General features: G+C 31.2%; 2 protein-coding genes across 2 annotated transcripts; both read left to right on the plus strand.

The window, feature by feature from the left end:
• Positions 1 to 1,065: 1,065 nt before the first annotated feature.
• Positions 1,066 to 12,511, plus strand: LOC124924238 (pectinesterase-like). The gene is made up of 3 exons (XM_047464298.1): positions 1,066 to 1,189; positions 11,464 to 11,754; positions 11,841 to 12,511. Exons 1-3 carry the CDS (start codon positions 1,066 to 1,068, stop codon positions 12,509 to 12,511), a joined length of 1,086 nt encoding a protein of 361 aa, XP_047320254.1.
• Positions 12,512 to 18,121: 5,610 nt separating this feature from the next.
• Positions 18,122 to 19,458, plus strand: LOC124924239 (pectinesterase-like). Its single transcript, XM_047464299.1, has 3 exons — positions 18,122 to 18,173; positions 18,412 to 18,702; positions 18,788 to 19,458. The coding sequence occupies exons 1-3, from the start codon at positions 18,122 to 18,124 to the stop codon at positions 19,456 to 19,458; spliced, it is 1,014 nt and encodes a 337-aa protein (XP_047320255.1).
• Positions 19,459 to 24,656: the final 5,198 nt, after the last annotated feature.

The raw sequence follows: 24,656 nt of genomic DNA on the forward strand, positions 1-24,656 counted from the left end.
TTGACTTGGATGAAAATAAGATTTGGGGTTTAAAGAGTCACAATTATCATATCATATTAGAATATCTTCTTCCTCTAGCGACATGTGGCTTAATTCCAGAAGATGTATACGATGCAGTTGTTAATCTATCAAAGTTTTCTAGGTTATTATGTTGTAAGTCATTGAATAAACGTAACTTGGACCAACTTCAATTTGATATTGTTATAACGCTATGCAAGCTTAAACAAATATTTTTCCGTAATCTTTTTTTCGACATAATAGTTCATTTTCCCGTACATCTAGCGTTCGAGGCTTTTCTTGGAGGACCCGTACACTATTAATGGATGTACCCTATTGAGAAGTACATGGGTACACATTGAAGAATTATATTAGAAATAAAAATTTTCCCAAGGGTTCAATTAGTAAGAGTTATCTAGTGAATAAAAGTATTAGCTTATGTGCGAGATATTTGGAAGATCAAGATCCCCGCATACTTTGGTGCGAGATTCAACCCTATCTGTATTTATATGTTTGGAAGAGTTATCAAAGGAAATTAGTTACATGTACGAACCGGGTGATCGAAAGAGGGCTCATTCATACATATTAAAGAACTATCCGTAGGCAGAATCTATTTACAAGTAAATGCGCAATTACATGTACATTTATCTTCTAATTACATGCATGGACTCAATGTTTTCATTAAAATTGTATGTAGTAAGTTCAAACGAGAATATGATATTCATTTCATAGCAATTGATGAGCGTGATTGACGTTACGTAGCCTATTTCAAGACAAAAATGAGTTACAATTATTGTATAATTTTATTGCATTACTTTATTGGGGCTAATCTTACTAATCTCTTATTAGGTTGATATGACGACGATATCATCCTCTCAGCCTGCAGGTGTATATTATAAATTTTTGAATACATAATAATTTAACTACTTATGTTGTCTAATACTTTTGTAGTATCTATATCAAAGAGAAAATGTCGGGGGGAAAATAAAAAACACTACCCTCTCGAAGTTGACCATGGGTTGGAAAATAAAATAGAATTATCTCCAAGTGGGAAGGTGTGTCACAACAATGGAACAACATGGTCTAGACATATTGGGATCGTGGTTCGGGACCCATTGTGATATCACATCGTCTACTGCATTGGTCAAACTTGAGCTCCACCAACATAGAGCATCTTTGGAAGTCGGTAATGGTAAGTTTTTAATATCTTAATTTATTAACATTCATTCCCTGATACATAATAATAATTAATGAATAACTTAATCTTGTGTCTTTGTATAATTGTTTTGAGACAGTGCCGGAACCTATTGAGAATTATTAAAAAAAAACATATAATAGAACATGTTAAGGTTGCTTTGGATATGTTTCGATGTAATATCTGTTAGGATTTGTATCTCCCAAATCCGAGCAGCTTGAAACAATCTTTAAAAAACACAAGAAAGAAGAACACAAGAATACACAGATTTATAGTGGTTCACTCAAATTGAGCTACATCCACTTCAGCCACCACCAGATTTCACTAAGAAGAAGAAGAAGGAATACAGAGTTTTTGCCTCACACTTTATCTCTCTAGAATTCTGTCTATCAAATGTAAACCCTTAATAATTACATATTTATAAGGTAAACATTCAGGTAATAAACCTAAATAACTTTGGTCAGGCCCAAGCCCAAAACCAAAAAAAGAAAACCCAATAAACTCTAATTAACAATGTAGAGTTTATTATAAGTGTAGGTTCCATAACTCAACAATCTCCCACTTGGAGACTCACTTCATCATCTCTCGATCGGTAGTGGCTTTCCATTCGGTGTCTTAACGAAGAAGACCAAATAAAGTTGCACACAACTTCAGTTTCTCATTTGTCACAGCTTTCGTCAACATATCAGCTAGATTCTCACTCCCGGGAATCTTCTCAAGAGCTAATACTCCATCTTCTAAAGCTGACCGGATGAAATGATAACGAACCTGTATATGCTTCGTCCTGCCATGATAAACATGATTCTTTGCCAAATGAATGGCACTCTAACTGTCGCATCTCAACACACTTCCCTCGTAGTCTTGACCAAATTCTCGCAAAAAGGGTTGTAACCACATTATCTCCTTAGCAGCTTCTGTCACAACAACATACTTTACCTCACAACTAGAAAGAGCAACAATCTTCTGCAATTTTGAAACCCAACTGATTGTAGTACCTCCCAGAGTATAAATGTATCATGTTGTGTTCTTCCTACTATCAACATCACCACCATTGTCAGCATCAACATATCCTTCTAAACCCATATTAGACTTTCGAAAACACAAAGCAAGACCCGTACTTCCTCTTAAGTATCGTAGTATCCACTTTACTGCTTCCCAATGTTGTCTACCCGGATTGCTCATGAATCTGCTAACAACTCCCACTGCATGTGCTATGTCTAGTCTTGTGCAAATCATTGCATACATAATACAACCAATGGCAGAGGCATACGGAACAGTTGCCATGTAATTTTTCTCCTCCTCTGTTGAAGGCGACTGATCTTTAGATAGTCTGAAGTGACTAGCTAAGGGAGTAGTAATTGGTTTTGCATCATACAAGTTAAACCTGCTAAGAACTTTCTTCACATATTCTTCTTGTCAAAGCTTGAGAACTTTTTCATCCCTGAAAATTCTCATCCCAAGGATTTGTTTAGCAGCACCCAAATCCTTCATTGCAAACTTTTCAGACAACTCTTTCTTGAGTTTGTTAATCTCATACAAGCTTGCTCCAGCAATCAACATGTCATCAACGTAGAGAAGAAGAATAATGTACGATTTATCAAACCTCTTGATATAGCAACAATGATCAGCTTCACACCTCAAAAAATTGTTACTTTTCATGAAGCTATCAAACTTCTTATACCATTGCCTTGGAGCCTATTTCAAACCATACAGACTCTTCTGAAGCTTACACACAAGCTCATCTTTTCCTTTGATTTCAAATCCTTCTGGTTGTCGCATGTAAATTTCTTCATCTAGATCACCATGAAGAAAAGCAGTTTTGACATCCATTTATTGAAGATGTAGGTCTTCTTTCACAACCAAACTCAAAATAGTTCTAATTGTCATCAATTTAACTACTGGAGAGAAGATTTCGTTGTAGTCAATACCTTCTTTCTGTTGAAATCCTTTCACAACCAACCTTGTCTTGTACCTCATGGTTTTATCATGTTCTTCTTTAATCCTGAAGATCCATTTGTTGTGAAGTGCTTTCTTTCCCTTTGGTAGCTCAGTGAGCTCCCAAGTCTGATTCAACATCAAAGAGTCCATCTCATCTTTCATCGCAGACTCCCACTTAACCGATTCATTAGATTGTATTGCTTCCTCATAGCATTCAGGTTCACCTCTATCTGTCAACAAGATATAGTTCAGAGATGGAGACCACCTCTCAACTGGTTTTCGATTTCTTGACGATCTTCTCAACTGTATAACCGGTGTTTGCTGATTTACCTCTGGAGCCACGTTCTCAACGATTTCATCTTCAACAACACATTGTTCTTCTTCGACAGTCGGTATATATTCAGCTGAAAAATCTCTTAAATCGATTATACTAGTCTCTTTCAACTTGGAATCACCATCTGATGTATTCCCAACACAATCTTTGTAGAGAACCTATTCATTGAAGATAACATTTCTGCTACGAATGATCTTCCGATTTTGATTATCCCAGAAACGATAACCAAACTCGATATCACCATAACCAATGAAAAAACATTTATTAGACTTTGGATCAAGCTTGCTCCTATCACATTCATTAATATGAACATATGATAAACAATCAAACACTTTCAAATAAGAAAGGTTTACCTTTTTATTGCTCCAGGCTTCTTCAGGAATTCTGAATTCAAGAGGAACAGAGGGTCCCCTGTTTATCAAATAGGCAGCAGTATTAATAGCTTCTTCCCAGAAGGTTTTAGGCAGCCCTGAATGCAATCTCATGCTTCTAGCACGCTCGTTCATTGTTCGATTCATTCGTTCAGCTACTCCATTCTCTTGAGGCGTTCGGGGAACAGTCTTCACCATACTGATCCCATTCTCAACACAATACTCTTTGAAATCTGAATTGATATATTCACCTCCGTTGTCGGATCTCAAGCACTTAACTTTCTGATTTGTTTCATTTTCAACCAAAGCCTTTCACTTCTTGAAAATAGCAAATACTTCAGACTTGTGCTTCATAAAATAAACCCATACTTTTCTTGTTGAATCATCTATAAAAGTCACATTGTAGTATGATCCGCCAATAGAAGAAACAGGTGTAGGTCCCCACACATCAGTGTGTACCAACTCTAGTCTTTCTTTCTTGAGCTCCTTCCTAGTTTTTAAGAAACTCACTCGTTTCTGTTTTCCAAGAATGCAGGTTTCACATAACTGATGTTCAACAGACTTCAGTTCTGGAATCTGCCCATTCTTCAAAAGAATTTTCATCCCTTGCTCATATGGCCCAACATGCAATGCCACAACTCATTGTTCTTCGACTCATCAACTACAGCAACAACTGATTCTCTACAAGTTGAAGTCGTGTATAACGTTCCAGTTTTGTGACCTCGAGCAACCACTATTGCTCCTTTAGTCACCTTCCACGCACCATTTCCACAACTGAAATTGTGACATTCTTCATCAAGTTGTGTAACAGAGATCAAATTGCGCATTAAACTTGGAATGTGTCTCACCTTATTAATCTTCCAAACAGAACCATTTGCCATCTTCAATTTGACGTCCCCCATGCCAACAATATCTAGTGGCTCACCATCTGCGAGATAAACTTTCCCACAGTTTCCAGTCACATAATTCTCCATTAATTCTTTGTGGGTAGTGGTGTGGAAAGACGCTCCCGAGTCCAAAACCCATGAATCTATCGGGCTATCAACAGACAGAAGTAACGCATCAGTGACAGATTCTGTAACAACGTTGGCTGTATTATTTTTATCTTCACCATTTTTCTTCGGTGCTTTGCAGTTCCTCTTTAAATGACCCTGTTTACCGCAATTCCAACACTCAAATGTCCGCCCAGACTTGGACTGACTCCTCCTGCTCATTGACATAGATTTGCTCTTACCTCGGTTCAAATTTCTATCATTACCTCTTCCCCTGTTTTCCACATTTAGAGCAGAACATTTGAATGTTTCACCAGAATCAATTTTACGAACCTCTTCAGCAAAAATACGATCTCTAACTTCAACAAATTTCAGTTTAGCATTTCCAACTGAATTACTAATTGCTGCCCTCATAGGTTCCCAGCTATTTGGTAGAGATGCTAACAAAATCAGATCACTAATTTCATCCCCAAAATCAATCTCAACAGATAGCAATTGATTCACAATTGTATTGAATTCATTCAAATGAGTAGTGACAGAAGTACCATCAACCATTCTTAAGTAAAAGAGTCTTTTCATTAAGTGTACCTTGTTGTTAGCAGATGGTTTCTCATACATATTAGAAAGAGCTTTCATCAGACCCATGGTGGTCTTCTCCTTTGCTACATTGTGAGCAACTGTCTTGGCTAGCGTCAATCGGACAACTCCCAAAACCTGTCTATCAAGGAGTTTCCATTCAGCTTCATCCATCTTCTCTGGTTTCTCACTCAAAGGAACATGAAGCTTCTTTCCATAGAGATAATCTTCAATCTGCATTCTCCAGAAGCCATAATCTGTCCCATCAAATCTTCCAATTCCATGTCCTATACTGTTCTCACATGCCATTGTTTCCAATGCACAGATCTAGACATAGCTGCTCTGATACCGGTTGTTAGGATTTGTATCTCCCAAATCCGACCAGCTTGAAACAATCTGTAAAAAAACACAAGAAAGAAGAACACAAGAACACACAGATTTAAAGTGGTTCACTCAAATTGAGCTACATCCACTTCAGCCACCACCAGATTTCACTATGAAGAAGAAGAAGGAATACAGAGTTTTTGCCTCACACTTTATCTCTCTATAATTATGTCTATCAAATGTAAACCCTTAATAATTATATATTTATAGGGTAAACATTCAGGTAATAAACCTAAATAACTTTGGTCAGGCTCAAGCCCAAAACTAAAAAAAGAAAACCCAATAAACTCTAATTAACAATGTAGAGTTTATTATAAGTGTAGGATCCATAACTCAACAATATCAACCAGAATCATGTTAAAGCTCATAATGGGGATATAGTAGCTATTAGAGCACACATCCTGGATGAATATACAGAAGATGATTGTAATTATATTTTGGATCGCTACTTTCTCCGAGATGATTTCCAGGTGAATCTCTAAATTCTAAACTTTATACATCTCTGTTTACAATATAACTAAGTATTAATTGATGTTTTCAAAAATAGGTAAAAAATGAGCGAAATTCTAAAAATATTAAGAATGTTCGATTGACACATCATGCAGGGAGTGTGTCATTCTCTTAGGTGACAACAAAAATGGTAAGTGTATTTATTCGAGAGTCAATAATATGTTAACTATATTTTGATAATTAACATTAACATTTAATCTTCACATAAGAGGACTAGGGGTAATGCGCCATCACACATTGACCTTTTCTACGAGACACACAATAGAAAAGGAATAGGTGATGACTCTACTCGTGTGGTGGATCCCCATGTACATGAGAAAATTGTAAACATACTTCATATTTCACTTACTTATTGATGTTATAATTAACTTATCAACTTTTGTTTCATTTTGTAGGATGTGATGCGCCAGATGCTTGAGAGAAATCCCGATATATCCAAATATGAGCTGACCGAGAGCGATTTTTGACGAGAAGGGGATGGGACGGTCATTGGAATGGGATCTGGGGTGAGGCCCACTCAATTTCTAGGATATTTGCGGGGTAGAAGCCAATCACAGCGGAAGGAGCAAGAGCTCGAGCTGTTGCGCACTGAATTGCAAGTTGAGTCTTCAAGGAAAATAGAACATCCGGAGTCTCTATGACATGAACAAGCAAATGTGATACATGAGAAAACACTTGAGACACAAAGATAACTAGAAAGACAAAGAGAAGAATTCCAGAACCAACTAGCGGCGTTTATGGCGAGATTTTCTCCATCTCTAGATCAGTCTAGTATATGATATATTATTTAGACTAGTTTTTATCTTTTAGAACTTTGACCGGTATATTGGATGATTGTATTTTTAGATGAATTGAAATTTTTTTTATTGGATGATTGTATTTTTGGATGAATTGGAATTTTGGTTTATTGGTATATGAAATTTTGTATTTTTAATTTGTGTATGATTTATGTCTGAAGTTATTTTGGTTTAAATAGGTAAAAATCAATTTACAATAGTTTTGCTTAAAAAAGTTCATAATCATCGAGAGCAATAGATGTATGCTCTCGGTAATTATTTAAGGTCTTCACTGAGAGTCTTTCTTTAGCTCTCGATAACTATTTAAGACCTTCGCCGAGAGCAGAGGCAATGCTATCGGTAAAAAGAAATGCATTTTCGCCGAGAGCACTCATCGCTCTCGGTGATAATTTTATCTCTGAGGGCAACAAATGCTCTCGGAGAAACTATTTTTTTCTTCATCGACATTCGTATCACCGACACCTTGCGAGAGCATTTATCGCCATCGGTGAACAATATCACCGAAGGTATATTTTCTTTCTCCAATGGTCTTTTCTCTCCTTAAAAATGGCTTTTGACTTTCATAGTAGTGCCCTGATCTGTATTTTCTATAATGAAAAGAGGTTTGATAATTCTAATTTCCATAGCGGATGAAGTTGGAATATCGATTCATAGGTCAAGAAGACGTCACCACATCCACAATTTGATTATACTCCATTCTTTAGAATTACAATCTAAAAACAAAGAAGAGATAATAACACAATCAATATTTATTGCTCTTTCACTCAATCAAAGATTTTATTTTAATGTAGAAAATTAACGTAATGTCCACAAGTCATATTTTTACTTTCATTTAAACTTTTCTTGAACAAGTCACCTCATATATATTTTTATAAATAATATGAGTGGAAACTCAAACTCAAAACCTTATGAACTAAACAATTTTTTGCACCCAGGGAAGAAACCTAGGCTAGAAAGTCAATTCTTGAAATCAAAGGTTACTTACGAGAAATATGCTTGTTAAAGAAAAAGAGCAATGTAGAATTTTGGGCAAAATTTTTTTTTTTCAATATTTATGAAAAATGACAAGAGCTTATTTGATATTTGAGTTATTATTATTATTATTATTATTTTAATATATTACTCTCATTTTAATTATCAAGATCACTTAATTTATCAATTAAAATATCATTACCTTACTTTTATTAAATATATATATTTTAAACACACAAAAAAAACATTTTAGTAATTGTAAAAATAAAATAAATAACTCATATTTTTATCAAAAATATTTTTGATAAAACCCTAAAAAATACCAAATCAAACGAGCTAAAATTGGAGAAAATTTAATATCTCATATATATGTGTAGTCAGTGGTGGTGGGGAAACAAAGCCTTAAGCAAATTTATAAAAACAAAATGGTAAAAAATTAAAAAAAAAATAATTATTTTGATAAGAGAAATTATTTGAAAACAATTCAACATAATTTATAAATTTGATAAAAAAAAAATTATCCTTTTTATATTTCTATATTAATCATATTTGTTATACCAAATATAAATATAATTAATTTTACTTTTAATATTTTTAAATATATAATTAAAGAGTCAAGAATGGTATATAAAATACTAAAGGGTACGCAATTTGATTCTCATTAATAACGTTTTAATTAAGTTGAGGTAGTCTAGTTTCTTAAATAAATAAAAATTATTTAAATAGTTACCAAAAAAATGTCACTTCTAACAAAAAAAATAAATAAATAAATAAATAAAAAAAAAATAAAAAAAAAATCCTTCCTTATCTTTCTTGCAAATCAACATTTTTTCCTTAGTTAAGGATAACTTATCAATCCTATCATAAACTAATAAAAAAAAGTAACTTTTTTTTCTTCTGAATTTACATCAAAAGATAAGGAAAGTTGTAACTGAATAAATATCTTGATATATATTTTTTAAAATAAAATATCTTAGTAAAAGATTAATATTTAAAAATATGATTTAATGACTTATAAGAATTGAATACATTATAAAATATTTTGAGTCATTTTTAACAAAGAAAAAACAAGTTCGATACATATTACAAAACAATCCTCGTACAAATCAAGAAGTTAAATGAAATTCTACTTATGTGATGTAATAATAAATAATTGTTAAAATTTAATATGAAAATGAGCCGGCAAACATATATATATATATATATATATATATAACAATGTTTAATTTTTAAAGTGTTCGGATTGCCGGGTCGAGAGTTGTGGTTAATTTGGATATATATGTGAGAGTAATGGATACTTGGTTCGGATTATGGGTTGACCTACCTATAAACTTAAAACGGTTAAAAATAAAATAAAAAAATGCAATAAGTATGGTTTGAAATTTCAACCTAACAAAAATAAGTACCACCCTTTAACCAACTAAGCTAATAACAGTTTATATTTTAAATTCAACAACAAATTTGATAAATGCGCGTCATTTTAACAATATATGTTCAACTTTTTAACTAACTAATCTATATATAGATAATGATGCTTAATTTTTTAAAGTGTCCGAATTGTCGGGTCGAGAGTTGTGGTTAATTTGGATATATGTGAGAGTAAATTGATATTTGGGTCGGATTGTGGGTTGACCCGTCCATAAACATTTTTACCTTAATATTTTTTCACGATTTTTTATATTATTACTCGTGCAAGTGCACGGGATACATGCTAATTGAAATAATTTTGAATTTGAAATTCAGACAATTATGTTTTAAGAGTCATAATTTTATTTGATTTTCAAAATAATACTAAAAAATATTAAATTTATTTACAAAATATTATGATGCATAATTCAATAAGATTTTAATAATAAGAGCATCAAAATACATTAAATTATGTATATAAAAATTAATTTAGGAATAATATTATACAATATATCTACTAATTTTAATAACATTGTGTTAATATAAATATTTCTTTCACGATTTTTTATATTATTACTAATGCAAATGCATATGTTACATGTTAGTTGAAATAATTTTGAATTTGGAATTCAGACCGTATTAAATTTATTTACAAAATATTATGGTGCATAATTCAATAAGATTTTGATAATAAGAGCATCAAAATAAATTAAATTATGATATCAAAATGAGCAAACAAATTGAAATAATTTTAAATTTGGAATTCAGACTCTTATGTTTTAAGAGTCATAATTTTAATTAATATTCAAAATAATACTAAAAAATATTAAATTTGTTTACAAAATATTATGGTGCATAATTCAATAAGATTTTGATAATAAGAGCATCAAAATACATTAAATTATGATAACAAAATGAGCAAACAAATTGAAATAATTTTGAATTTGGAATTCAGACTCTTATGTTTTAAGAGTCATAAATTTATTTAATTTTCAAAATAATACTAAAAAATATTAAATTTATTTACAAAATATTATGGTGCATAATTCAATAAGATTTTGATAATAAGAGCATCAAAATACATTAAATTATGTATATAAAAATTAATTTAGGAATGATATTATACAATATATCTACAAATTTTAATAACAATGTGTTAATATAATAACATTTATAATATATATTTTTCTATATATTAACAATTGAAATGTCCTTAAATGAGGCAATATTAAAAACTCACAAACAAATTGCATGCATAGAAATATATAAAGTATAAGATATGGATACAAAATCCATTATATATTTATTTTATTTATTTTTTAAATATAAATTAATTTTATTTCTATAAAATTTGTAAAAAATTAATATTAGCCTATTTTATGAAAGAGTAATGATATTTTAAGCATCAATTCAATATTTTAATAATTTGATTGAAAATGTCACTAATAAATACTAATTTTGGAATGTAGATCTATTTATTTAAAATAGTCAAGACTAGTTAATTTAGTTAACTCATTTAAAATAGTCAGAGAGTTTATTCAACTCATTTTAGAGTTTACCAATTTATCTTAATTAGCATTTATGTTTAAAGAATCAATTAAAGATTTTATTGATTTGTTACTATTTAACTTATTTTCTCTACTTATTTAAGACACCTTGTAATTAGTACAAGACACTTCATTTATAAAAGAACACCAACATTGTGCTAAAAAAACATGATAGGAGGATCAATGTTCAAGACATTGTTGCTACTAATATTTGTCCAAGGTAAGTCAAATTCATAAGTTTTATAATTTTTTTATTTTTATTTTAATTAAAAACTAACACGATTCTACAGTCATGCTCTCATTTCAACTTATGACGTTTTTAGTGGAAATTGTTGATCTATTAGACACGACTCTTATCCGTTGAACTATCTTAATGGATTTCAAATATTTTATAATTCAAAATTCATGAACAATCTATAAAACATGTTTGTTATTTTTTTCAGTGTTTTTTGTTACTTGTTGGGCTACCACTCATACAAGTAGAAGCAAAATCTACGTTGCAAAAGATGGAACTGGAGATTTCTACACTATTGGAGAAGCTGTTGCTGCAGCTCCAAACTATAGTAAAACACCCACTGATATTATGATAAAGAAGGGAGTTTACCTTGAATATATTATAATTGAAACCGAGAAGACAAATATAGCTTTCATCGGGGATGGTATGCACAAAACCGTTATATCTGGAAATAGAAGCAGTGCTAGTGGTCTTCAAATGGATCAGACAGCAACCGTTGGTAAGCCACTACAGAAATTTAATCAAATATTTGTAATAATTTTATTCGCAAACTAATTCATTTTTGTTTTATTGTTTCTTAAAAAGCAATTTTTGGAGTTGGTTTCATTGCAAAGGGAATATCATTCAAAAATACAGCCGGTTTAGGGCACCAAGCTGTTGCCCTTAAAAGTAATGTTCAATCTGCCTTTTATAAGTGCAGTTTTCATGGATATCAAGACACTCTATACACTAAACATGGAAGACAATTCTATAGAGATTGTGTAATCTATGGGAAAACCGATTTCATTTATGGGAATGCTGCAGTCGTTTTTCAGAATTGTTTTATTATTGCGCGTAATAGGGGAGGGACTATAATAACCGCTCAAGGAAGGGAAGGTCCTTATGAAAAAGGAGGAACAATACTACATAATTGCACAATAACATATGATCATCATTATAGATCATCATCCATTAAGACATACTTGGGGAGACCATGGCAGTTATATTCTAGGGTTGTTGTGATGCAAAGTTTTATAGATGATTTTATTGATCCTAAGGGATGGCTTAATATCAAAGAGACAAATCTCGATAAATTATTTTACGCGGAATATAAAAACCGAGGTCGTGGTGCTAACACTACAGGTAGAGTTAAATGGCCGGGATACAAAGTGTTTACTGAGCCAAACGAAGTGTTACAATTTACAGTGAATAATTTCATTCAGGGGAATGAGTGGATACCCTCTACTGGTATTCCATTTATTCCAGGTTTATTATAATTTTGTAATGATATTAAATTATTAGTAAAATTAAAATTATTATATCTCATTTGTCTTGTATTTATTTAAGAGAGAAAACAATTTCATTGGAATCAACTTTGATATATTATGAACTTATGAGACATTGAAAATTTGTTTTGAACCAAAGGCTAACATCACATATATAAATTGAAAGGCATACTTTTTTAGTGATTTTTTTTTTTAAATAAGATAATGCTATTACTAAATGAACATTATTTTAAGTTATATATAATTGGAAGGGTTAATAATATCTTTCAAAAAAAGAAAATATATTTATTTAGTGCTGATTTTAAATATATGATTGGAAGGACTACTAACTCTATCAGTAAAATGAGAAAATAAATCCAACATTTTTTTTTTGTCTTCAAATACATCTAAAATATAAATTTTAGTTTATTTTAATGGTACTATTATATTTATCTAAAATATTATAATATTAAAGGATGAAGGGAAATTTAATTAGGAGTAAAATAATAACTAATTAATTTAGGTAAATTGTACAAGATAATTAATAAGACATTTTAATTAAGGCGATAATAAATTTATTTATTACTTTAATTAAAGCAAGATATAAATTTATGCGATGGTACTCATAAGATATGTTTATTATTTTTATACCATAAATATTTCTTTTAGCGACATTTTAAATTTCATTTATGTTATACTTAATTTAATTTTTAAATAAGAGAAAAATGAAAAATGATATAAATTTTGCTAATTAACTATTAATTGAATTGTTTTTATCAAACATAAACCATAAACCCACCCAACTCTAAATCATAAATATGTCCCTACTATTTATTAAAAACAATTATTAGAAGAGCTTATTGTATGTACAATGTTAATAGTTTTTAAATGTTATTTATAGTGATAAAACGATAAATGGATGATAGTTAAACACATTGAATTTATTTAATAAATGGAACATAAAAGGAGAAAACCAATTGCAAAAAAACAGATGCATAGTCATTTGTAATTATTAATATGCATATACTTAGCAAGATTAATAGGAAATCACATCTGAAAAAAAAGAATGATATATAATATCTTACCAAACTTTCAAACATGTCAACTACAAATAGAAAGAAGGGCAGAACAAAACCTAATTGCTAAATTAGATGTTTGTAAACTACAAAAGGAAAATAGGCGAAAACATATTTTGAATTCAAAATATATAGTCTAGAATTAAATCCCAATATAAATATTTGAGAGTATTATAAACTAATAATTTTTCAATATTGTCTTAATTTAGTAAACTAGTCCAACCCAAGCTTATTTGTGACACTTTAACTAATAACATTTTTTTTTTTTAGATATTATGTTAAATAAAGTTCAAAATTTCATTTTTATGAATATTATTCCTGTTGTTGGTTGCTTGGGAAGGTTGTTGACTGTCCGCTTGACTATTGAGCAGATATTTCAAGGCTGGAGTCATGCACCCCTCTTAACTTGAGAATGTAGGTATTGATTGTCCTATTGGTCAGAATCCTGGATGAATGGATGTTCACTCCCTTACCTGCGTCTACCTTGAAGTGCTTGAGCAGCCTGCTGATCTGCACAACAAATCCAATATGTTGCTTCTTCGGAAGCGTCACCATGGTTATTATGGTTATGAAGAGAACTGATGACCAGTTGATGGCCATTCCTTTTGTGATTCCCTATCTTTGTTGATCATGTATGCGTCGAAGGACCCTATCTTTGCTCGAAGGGATTTTGCTACAATATCGTTGAGCACACAATATTCTTATTTCACCAACTTCTTCTTTCCATGAGTAGGAATTGGTTGAGAGAACTCCGAGAAAGTCGTCTGCATCTCCTTAATCGCGTCTGTCGATATCTGGTCGAAAGTGATGAGCCTTTTTGTCGGAAGCTCAAAGTATTCGGCGAACGCCTCCTTTGAGACAGTGATCTCAATGAATTTCACCATGCACTGGATGGTGTCCCTGACGACCTTCTTTGTCGAGAAGAACTGGCGTACCTCTTCTTCGTGTACGCTGTTAGTTCCCCCAAAGAACTTCTTCAAGCCGGTTGCCTCCAAGGATCGGAACATCTCCACCATCTTGGGAATCGCAAGAGTGTAGATGAACTCGAAGTCTATTTGTAGAATGTTTTGAAAGAAAGAAGCCATTTCAGATGCTTAGGGTTTTAGAGATATGATGAAGAAAGTTAGGGTTAGGGTTTAGATCGCAAGAATATGAATCTCTTTAAAGAGTGTGAGTCGTTTAGAAATGTTGGTCACATATTTATATAACATGACAGTCCACGTGTCTTCATGTTATTGGTATCATTTAAAAATAAAGGGAGTATTTATTTTTAAAACTTTATTTTATAAATGTGACCGTTCATTATCCTAAGGGAGATAATGCGACATCGTATTGATAAGGTCGAAGTGTTGTTCCATTCAGCTGACGATTGGTCGTCTGATACGCACTAAGATAGCTGATGCACCGTGTTGTCCGCATGCCTTATATTTCAGTTGAGTGTCACTACTCTGCTGAAGGCATTCTGCTGACAGTAACAGCTGATATACTATGTTTGGCACCTTACCTTGCTCATCAGCTGAGTTGAAGTACTCAGTTGATAGCGCGTAGTATTCAGCTGATGTACAATGTCGATAGCAGAGACTTTGTCTATGAGTTGAGTGTCATTAATTTGCTGAAATTATAAGTTGCTTATGCACAGTCTCGTCTGATGTACAGTGTCATCAACTGACTCTTCTTTCAGCTGAGTTAGAAATAGTTGTTTCAACATGTCTGGCTTATCAGTTGACTATCAGATTCTCCATAATTTTATGCATGATTAATTAATTTAAATTTAAAAGACCTAAAATATTTCTAAAGTAAGAAAACTTAGTCTCGGGGAGTGCCTTCGTGAAGATATCAGTCACTTGTTGATTGGTTGGCACATATTCCAACCGGACATACTTTTGCACTACATGATCTTGGATAAGGTGGTGCAAATGTCGATATGCTTTATCCTTGAGTGCAACACCGAATTATATGTGATTGCTATGGAATTGGTGTTGTCATAGAAGATTGGAGACACATCTGTCCTAATGTCAAAATCTCTCAGCTGTTGTTGTGCTCAAAACAGTTGAGCACAGTAGCTACCAACAGCAAGGTACTCTACTTTTGCTGTTGAAGTGACAATAGACGTTTGTTTCTTACTGAATCACAAAATCATCACCAAGGAACTAACACGTTCCACTGGTGCTTTTCCTGTCAATCTTACATCTTGCATAGTCTGTATCAGAGTAACTAATTAAGTTGAATCTGGAATCATTTGGATACCACAGTCTAACACATTGAGTTCCCTTAAGATATTTCAAAATACGTTTAGCAATTATGTAATGAGATTGTTTAGGATTAGCCTGAAATCTTTCACACACGTCGACAACAAACATGATGTTTGGTCGACTGGATGTCAGATAGAGCAAGGAGTCAATGATCCCTCGATAGGCTGTGATATCAACATCTTGACCGCCTTCATCTTTGTCTAGTTTGCTCGATGAGTTCATGGGAGTTGAGGAAGTTGAGCAGTTCTCCATACCAAATTTTTTTAGGTAATTCCTTGGTGTACTTAACTTGATCTATGAATATTTCAAGTTTCCTAACTTGAAGTCCAAGGAAAAACGTCAACTCATCCATCATTCTCATCTCAAATTTGTCATGCATCAACTTAAAGAACTTTTCACATAATTTGGGGTTAGTTGACCCAAAGATGATGTCATCCACATAAATTTGTACAAGTAAAATATGTGAGTCTTTGATAAATTTGAAGAGTGTTTTATCTACTATGCCAATAACAAAATTATGCTCAAATAAGAATTTTGACAATGTGTCGTAACAAGCTGTAGGAGAAAACTTAATTTCTCATATATGTGTACTCAGTGGTGGTGGGAAACAAAGGCTTAAGCAAAATTATAAAAACAAAATGGTAAAAATTTACAAACAAAAAAAACAAAATTAATTTGATAAAAGCAATTCATTTAAAAACAAATAAACATAATTTATAAATTTGATAAAAAAAAATTATCTACTTTTATATTTCTATATTAATCATATTTGTTATACCAAATATGAAAATAATTAATTTTTCTTTTAACATTTTATAATAAATAATTAAATACTAAAGGTTACGCAATTTGATTCTCACTAATAACATTTTAGAATATATAATTAAAGTGTCAAGAATTATATTAAATACTAAAGGTTACACAATTTGATTCTCACTAATAACGTTTTAATTGTTTTAATTAAGTTGAGGTAGTCTTCAAAGAATTGTACTAGTTACTTAAATATATAAAAATTATTAAACTAGTTACCAAAAAATATCACTTCTAAGTTCTAACCAAAAAAAATCTTTCCTTATCTTTCTTGCAAATCAAAATGTTCTCCTTAGTTAAGGATTAACTTATCAATCCTATCATAAACTAAAAAAAAATAACTTTTTTTTTTCTGAATTTACATCAAAAGGTAGTTATAATTTCAATTATTATTTTTAATGAAAGAAATTAACATTAAAATTAGTTGTAATTGAATTAATATCTTGATATATATATTTTTTTAAATATCTTAGTAAAAGATTAATATTTAAAAATATGATTTAATGACCTATAAGAGATAACAAAGAACTGAATATATAAAATATTTTGAGTCATTTTTAACAAAGAAAAAGCAAGTTCGATACATATTACAAAACAATCCTCATACAAATTCAAGAAGTTAAATGAAATTCTACTTATGTGATGTAAATAATAAATAATTGTTAAAATGTAATATCAAAATGAGCAAACAAATTGAAATAATTTGGAATTTGGAATTCAGACAGTTTTGTTTTAAGAGTCATAATTTTATTTAATTTTCAAAATAATAATAAAAAATATTAAATTTATTTACAAAATATTATGGTGCATAATTCAATAAGATTTTGATAATAAGAGCATCAAAATACATTAAATTATGTATATAAAAATTAATTTAGGAATGATATTGTACAATATATCTACTAATTTTAATAACATTGTGTTAATATAATAACATTTATAATACATATTGTTATATATATTAACAATTGAAATGTCCTTAAATGAGGCAATATTAAAACTTACAAACAAATTGCATGCATAAAAATATATAAAGTATAAGATATGGATACAAAATCCAGTGTAGATTAATTTTATTTATTTTGTAAATATAAATTAATTTTATTTCTATAAAATTTGTAAAATCTTAATATTCGCCTATTTTATGAAAGAGTAATGATATTAAGCATCAATTCAATGTTTTAATAATTTGATTGAAAATGTCATTAATAAATAGTTTTTTTGGAATGTAGAACTATTTATTTAAAATAGTCAAGACTAGTTTAGTTAACTCATTTAAAATAGTCAGAGGAGTTTAGTCAACTCATTTTAGAGTTTACCAATTTATTTTAATTAGCATTATGTTTAAAGAATCATTTAAAGATTTTATTGATTTGATACTATTTAACTTATTTTTCTCTACTTATTTAAGACACCTTGTAAATTAGTACAAGAAACTTCATTTATAAAAGAAATAAAAGAGCACCAATAATGTGCTAAAAGAGATGATGGGAGGATCAATGTTCAAGACATTGTTACTACTAATATTTGTCCAAGGTAATGCCAAATTCATATGTTTTATAATTTTATTTTTTTATTTTTTTTAAATTAAAAACTAACACGATTATACAGCCATGTCTTCATTTTAACTTAAGACGTTTTTAGTGGGAATGGTATATATGATCTTTGATCTCTTAAACACTCTTTTCAGTTGAACTTTCTTAATGAATTTCAAATGTTTTATAATTTAAAATTCATGAACAATCTATAAAACATGTTTGTTATTTTTTTTCAGTGTTTTTTGTTACTTGTTGGGCTACCACTCATACAAGTAGAAGCAAAATCTATGTTGCAAAAGATGGGACTGGAGATTTCTACACTATTGAAGAAGCTGTTGCTGCAGCTCCAAACTATAGTAAAACTCCCATTTTTATTATGATAAAGAAGGGAGTTTACTTTGAATATATTATAATTGACATCGAGAAGACAAATATAGTTTTCATCGGGGATGGTATGTACAAAACCGTTATATCTGGAAACAGAAGCAGTGCTAGTGGTCTTCAAATGGATCACACAGCAACAGTTGGTAAGCCACTAAAGAAATTTAATCAAATATTTGTAATAATTTTATTCGCAAACTAATTCATTTTTGTTTTATTGTTTCTTAAAAGCAATTTTTGGAATTGGTTTCATTGCAAAGGGAATATCCTTCAAAAATACAGCCGGTCTAGGGTACCAAGCTGTTGCCCTTAAAAGTAAAGTTCAATCTGCCTTTTATAAGTGCAGTTTTCATGGATATCAAGACACTCTATACACTAAACATGGAAGACAATTCTATAGAGATTGTGTAATCTATGGGAAAACCGATTTCATTTTTGGGAATGCTGCAGTCGTTTTTCAGAATTGTTTTATTATTGCGCTTAATAGGGGAGGGACTATAATAACCGCTCAAGGAAGGGAAGGTCCTAATGACAAAGGAGGAACAATACTACATAATTGCACAATAACATATGACCATCGTTATAGATCATCATCCTTTAATACGTACTTGGGGAGACCATGGCAGTTATATTCCAGGGTTGTTGTGATGCAAAGTTTTATAGATGATTTTATTGATCCTAAGGGATGGCTTAATATCAAAGAGACAAATCTCGATAAATTATTTTACGCAGAATATAAAAACCGAGGTCCTGGTGCTAACACTACAGGTAGAGTTAAATGGCCGGGATACAAAGTGTTTACTAAGCCAAACGAAGTGTTACAATTTACCGTGAATAATTTCATTCAGGGGAATGAGTGGATACCCTCTACTGGTATTCCATTTATTCCAGGTTTATTATAATTTTGTAATGATATTAAATTATTAGTAAAATTAAAATTATTATATCTCATTTGTCTTGTATTTATTTAAGAGAGAAAACAAATTCATTGGAATCAACTTTGATATATTATGAACTTATGAGACATTGAAAATTTGTTTTGAACCAAAGGCTAACATCACATATATAAATTGAAAGGCATACTTTTTTGGTGATTTTTTTTTTTAAATAAGATAATGCTATTACTAAATGAACATTATTTTAAGTTATATATAATTGGAAGGGTTAATAATATCTTTCAAAAAAAGAAAAATATATTTATTTAGTGCTGATTTTAAATATATGATTGGAAGGACTACTAACTCTATCAGTAAAATGAGAGAAAATAAATCCAACATTTTTTTTTGTCTTCAAATACATCTAAAATATAAATTTTAGTTTATTTTAATGGTACTATTATATTTATCTAAAATATTATAATATTAAAGGATGAAGGGAAATTTAATTAGGAGTAAAATAATAACTAATTAATTTAGGTAAATTGTACAAGATAATTAATAAGACATTTTAATTAAGGCGATAATAAATTTATTTATTACTTTAATTAAAGCAAGATATAAATTTATGCGATGGTACTCATAAGATATGTTTATTATTTTTATACCATAAATATTTCTTTTAGCGACATTTTAAATTTCATTTATGTTATACTTAATTTAATTTTTAAATAAGAGAAAAATGATATAAATTTCGCTAATTAACTATTAATTGAATTGTTTTTATCAAACATAAACCATAAACCCACCCCAACTCTAAATCATAAATATGTCCCTACTATTTATTAAAAACAATTATAAGAAGAGCTTATTATACAATGTTAATAGTTTTTAAATGTTATTTATAGTGATAAAACGATAAATGGATGATAGTTAAACGCATTGAATTTATTTAATAAATGAAACATAAAAGGAGAAAACCAATTGCAAAAAAACAGATGCATAGTCATTTGTAATTATTAATATGCATATACTTAGCAAGATTAATAGGAAATCACATCTGCAAAAAAAGAATGATATATAATATCCTTACCAAACTTTCAAACATGTCAACTACAAATAGAAAGAACTACAAATAGAAAGAAGGGCAGAACAAAACCTAATTGCTAAATTAGATGTTTGTAAACTACAAAAAGAAAATAGGCGAAAACATATCTTGAATTCAAAATATATAGTCTAGAATTAAATCCCAATATAAATATTTGAGAGTATTATAAACTAATAATTTTTCAATATTGTCTTAATTTAGTAAACTAGTCCAACCCAAGTTTATTTGTGACACTTTAACTAATAACATTTTTTTAGATATTATGCTAAATAAAGTTCAAAATTTCATTTTTATGAATATTATTCCGGTTGTTGGTTGCTTGGGAAGGTTGTTGACTGTCCGCTTGACTATTGAGCAGATATGTAGGTATTGATTGTCCTATTGGTCAGAATCCTGGATGAATGGATGTTCACTCCCTTACCTGCGTCTACCTTGAAGTGCTTGAGCAGCCTGCTGATCTGCACAACAAATCCAATATGTTGCTTCTTCGGAAGCGTCACCATGGTTGTTATGGTTATGAAGAGAACTGATGACCAGTTGATGGCCATTCCTTTTGTGATTCCCTATCTTTGTTGATCATGTATGCGTCGAAGGACCCTATCTTTGCTCGAAGGGATTTTGCTACAATATCGTTGAGCACACAATATTCTTTTTTCACCAACTTCTTCTTTCCATGAGTAGGAATTGGTTGAGAGAACTCCGAGAAAGTCGTCTGCATCTCCTTAATCACGTCTGTCGATATCTGGTCGAAAGTGATGAGCCTTTTTGTCGGAAGCTCAAAGTATTCGGCGAACGCCTCCTTTGAGACAGTGATCTCAATGAATTTCACCATGCACTAGATGGTGTCCCCGACGACCTTCTTTGTCCTGAAGAACTAGCGTACCTCTTCTTCGTGTACGCTGTTAGTTCCCCCAAAGAACTTCTTCAAGCCGGTTGCCTCCAAGGATCGGAACATCTCCACCATCTTGGGAATCGTAAGAGTGTAGATGAACTCGAAGTCTATTTGTAGAATGTTTTGAAAGAAAGAAGCCATTTCAGATGCTCAGGGTTTTAGAGATATGATGAAGAAAGTTAGGGTTAGGGTTTAGATTGCAAGAATATGAATCTCTTTAAAGAGTGTGAGTCGTTTAGAAATGTTGGTCACATATTTATATAACATGACAGTCCACGTGTCTTCATGTTATTGGTATCATTTAAAAATAAATGGAGTATTTATTTTTAAAACTTTATTTTATAAATGTGACCGTTCATTATCCTAAGGGAGATAATGCGACATCGTATTGATAAGGTCGAAGTGTTGTTCCATTCAGCTGACGATTGGTCGTCTGATACGCACTGAGATAGCTGATGCACCGTGTTGTCCGCATGCCTTATATTTCAGTTGAGTGTCACTACTCTGCTGAAGGCATTTTACTGACGCACAGTAACAACTGATATACTATGCTTGTCACCTTACCTTGCTCATCAGCTGAGTTGAAGCACTCAGTTGATAGCGCGTAGTATTCAGCTGATGTACAATGTCGATAGCAGAGACTTTGTCTATCAGCTGAGTGTCATTACTTTGCTGAAATTATAAGTTGCTTATGCACAGTCTCGTCTGATGTACAGTGTCATCAACTGACTCTTCTTTCAGCTGAGTTAGAAATAGTTATTTCAACATGTTTGGCTTATCAGTTGACTATCAGATTCTCCATAATTTTATGCATGATTAGTTAATTAATTTAAATTTAAAACACCTAAAATATTTCTAAAGTAAGAAAACTTAGTCTCGGGGAGTGTCTTCGTGAAGATATTAGTCACTTGTTGATTGGTTGGCACATATTCCAGCCGGACATACTTTTGCACTACATGATCTTGGATAAGGTGGTGTCAAATGTCGATATGCTTTATCCTTGAGTGCAACACCGAATTATATGTGATTGCTATGGAATTGGTGTTGTCATAGAAGATTGGAGACACATCTGTCCTAATGTCAAAATCTCTCAGCTGTTGTTGAATCCAAAATAGTTGAGCACAGTAGCTACCAACAGCAAGGTACTCTACTTTTGTTGTTGAAGTGACAATAGACGTTTGTTTCTTGTTTAATCACAAAATCATCACCAAGGAACTAACACGTTCCACTGGTGCTTTTCCTATCAATCTTACATCTTGTATAGTCTGTATCAGAGTAACTAATTAAGTTGAATCTGGAATCATTTGGATACCACAGTCTAACACATTGAGTTCCCTTAAGATATTTCAAAATACGTTTAGCAATTATGTAATGAGATTGTTTAGGATTAGCCTGAAATCTTCCACACACGCCGACAACAAACATGATGTTTGGTCGGCTGGATGTCAGATAGAGCAAGGAGTCAATGATCCCTCGATAGGCTGTGATATCAACATCTTGACCGCCTTCATCTTTGTCTAGTTTGCTCAATGAGTTCATGGGAGTTGAGGCAGTTGAGCAGTTCTCCATACCAAATTTTTTTCAGTAATTCCTTGGTGTACTTAACTTGATCTATGAATATTTCAAGTTTCCTAACTTGAAGTCCAAGGAAGAACGTCAGCTCACCCATCATTTTCATCTCAAATTTGTCATGCATCAACTTAGAGAACTTTTCACATAATTTGGGGTTAGTTGACCCAAAGATGATGTCATCCACATAAATTTGTACAAGTAAAATATGTGAGTCTTTGATAAATTTGAAGAGTGTTTTATCTACTATGCCAATAACAAAATTATGCTCAAATAAGAATTTTGACAATGTGTCATACCAAGCTCTAGGAGTTTTCTTAAGTCCATATAATGCTTTATCTAATTTGAAAACATGATGAGGAAAAGTATGATTTTGAAAACCAAGAGGTTGTTCAACATAAACATCCTCATTGAGTATTCCGTTAAGAAAGGCCCTCTTAACATCCATTCGATATATATTTTAAAATTTTTGAAAGCAGCATATGCTAAGAAGATTCTAATAGTTTCTAACCTAGCTACAGGAGCAAATGACTCCTCGAAGTCAATTTCTTCATCTTGTTTGTATCCTTGACCTACTAGCCTTGCTTTGTTTCTCATATATAGTTTATCTTCATTTAGTTTGCTTCTAAATACCCATATAGTTCCAATAACGGATTGATTATCTAGTCTGAGAATTAAATGTCAAACTTTGTTTCTTTCAAATTGGTTTAGTTCTTATTGCATGACATTGATCTAATCTGGATCAAGCAATGCTTCATCTAATTTCTTAGGTTCTATTTGAGATATGAAAGTAGAGTTTGCATATTCATCAATCAGTTGGTTTCTGGTCCTAAGAGGTTCAGAAGGAATTCCTATGGTGGATGGTTTTTGTTCTATCTGAAGTTCGGTCCTAGAGGGTCAACTATCTGATCAATTGTTCTAGCAACATTCAGATTGTCAGTTGCATACTGACTTTCAGTCTGGCTATCTAGTTGAACATCAACTGTGTCAGCTAGCTAATCAAATGAATATTTTTGTTGACTTGAACTTCATCGTCACTATCATATTGGAGATTAGTTTCTTCCAATCTGTTAAATACTTCATTAATTTCATTAGAATTATTTTCAATAGATTCATCAAATAAAATATGGGTTGATTCTTCAACATTTAGAGTTTGTTTATTGAAAACTCTATAGACTTTGCTGACTAAAGAATAACCTAGCATGATGCCAATATCTCCTTTGGCATCAAAGGCAGACAAATGATTTTTACTATTGTTGTGAATAAAACACTTACAACCGAATATCCTAAAGTATGATATTTTAGGACTTTGCCATACCAAATTTCATAAAGTGTTTTATTAAATCGTTTATTAATCATCGACCTGTTTTGAGTATAGCATGCTGTATTGATAGCTTCTGTCCAAAGTTTTTGAGACACACCAGAATCAACTAGCATTGATCTAGCTTCTTCTTTCAGTGTTTTGTTTCTCCTTTCAGCAACACCGTTTTGCTGTGGAGTTCTGGAACTAAACAACTCGTGTCTAATACCAAAACGAGTCTTTATTAAATTTCCGTTTATGACTTCCAATTACAAGATCTTTTATACAAATATTATTAATTGTTTTAAAGTTTAGGTGATTAAGTCTTTTATGCAATAATCAGTTTTAGTCGTTTT

This window comes from Impatiens glandulifera, chromosome 2 (genome assembly GCF_907164915.1).
Source record: "Impatiens glandulifera chromosome 2, dImpGla2.1, whole genome shotgun sequence".
NCBI classification, from domain to species: Eukaryota; Viridiplantae; Streptophyta; class Magnoliopsida; order Ericales; family Balsaminaceae; genus Impatiens; species Impatiens glandulifera.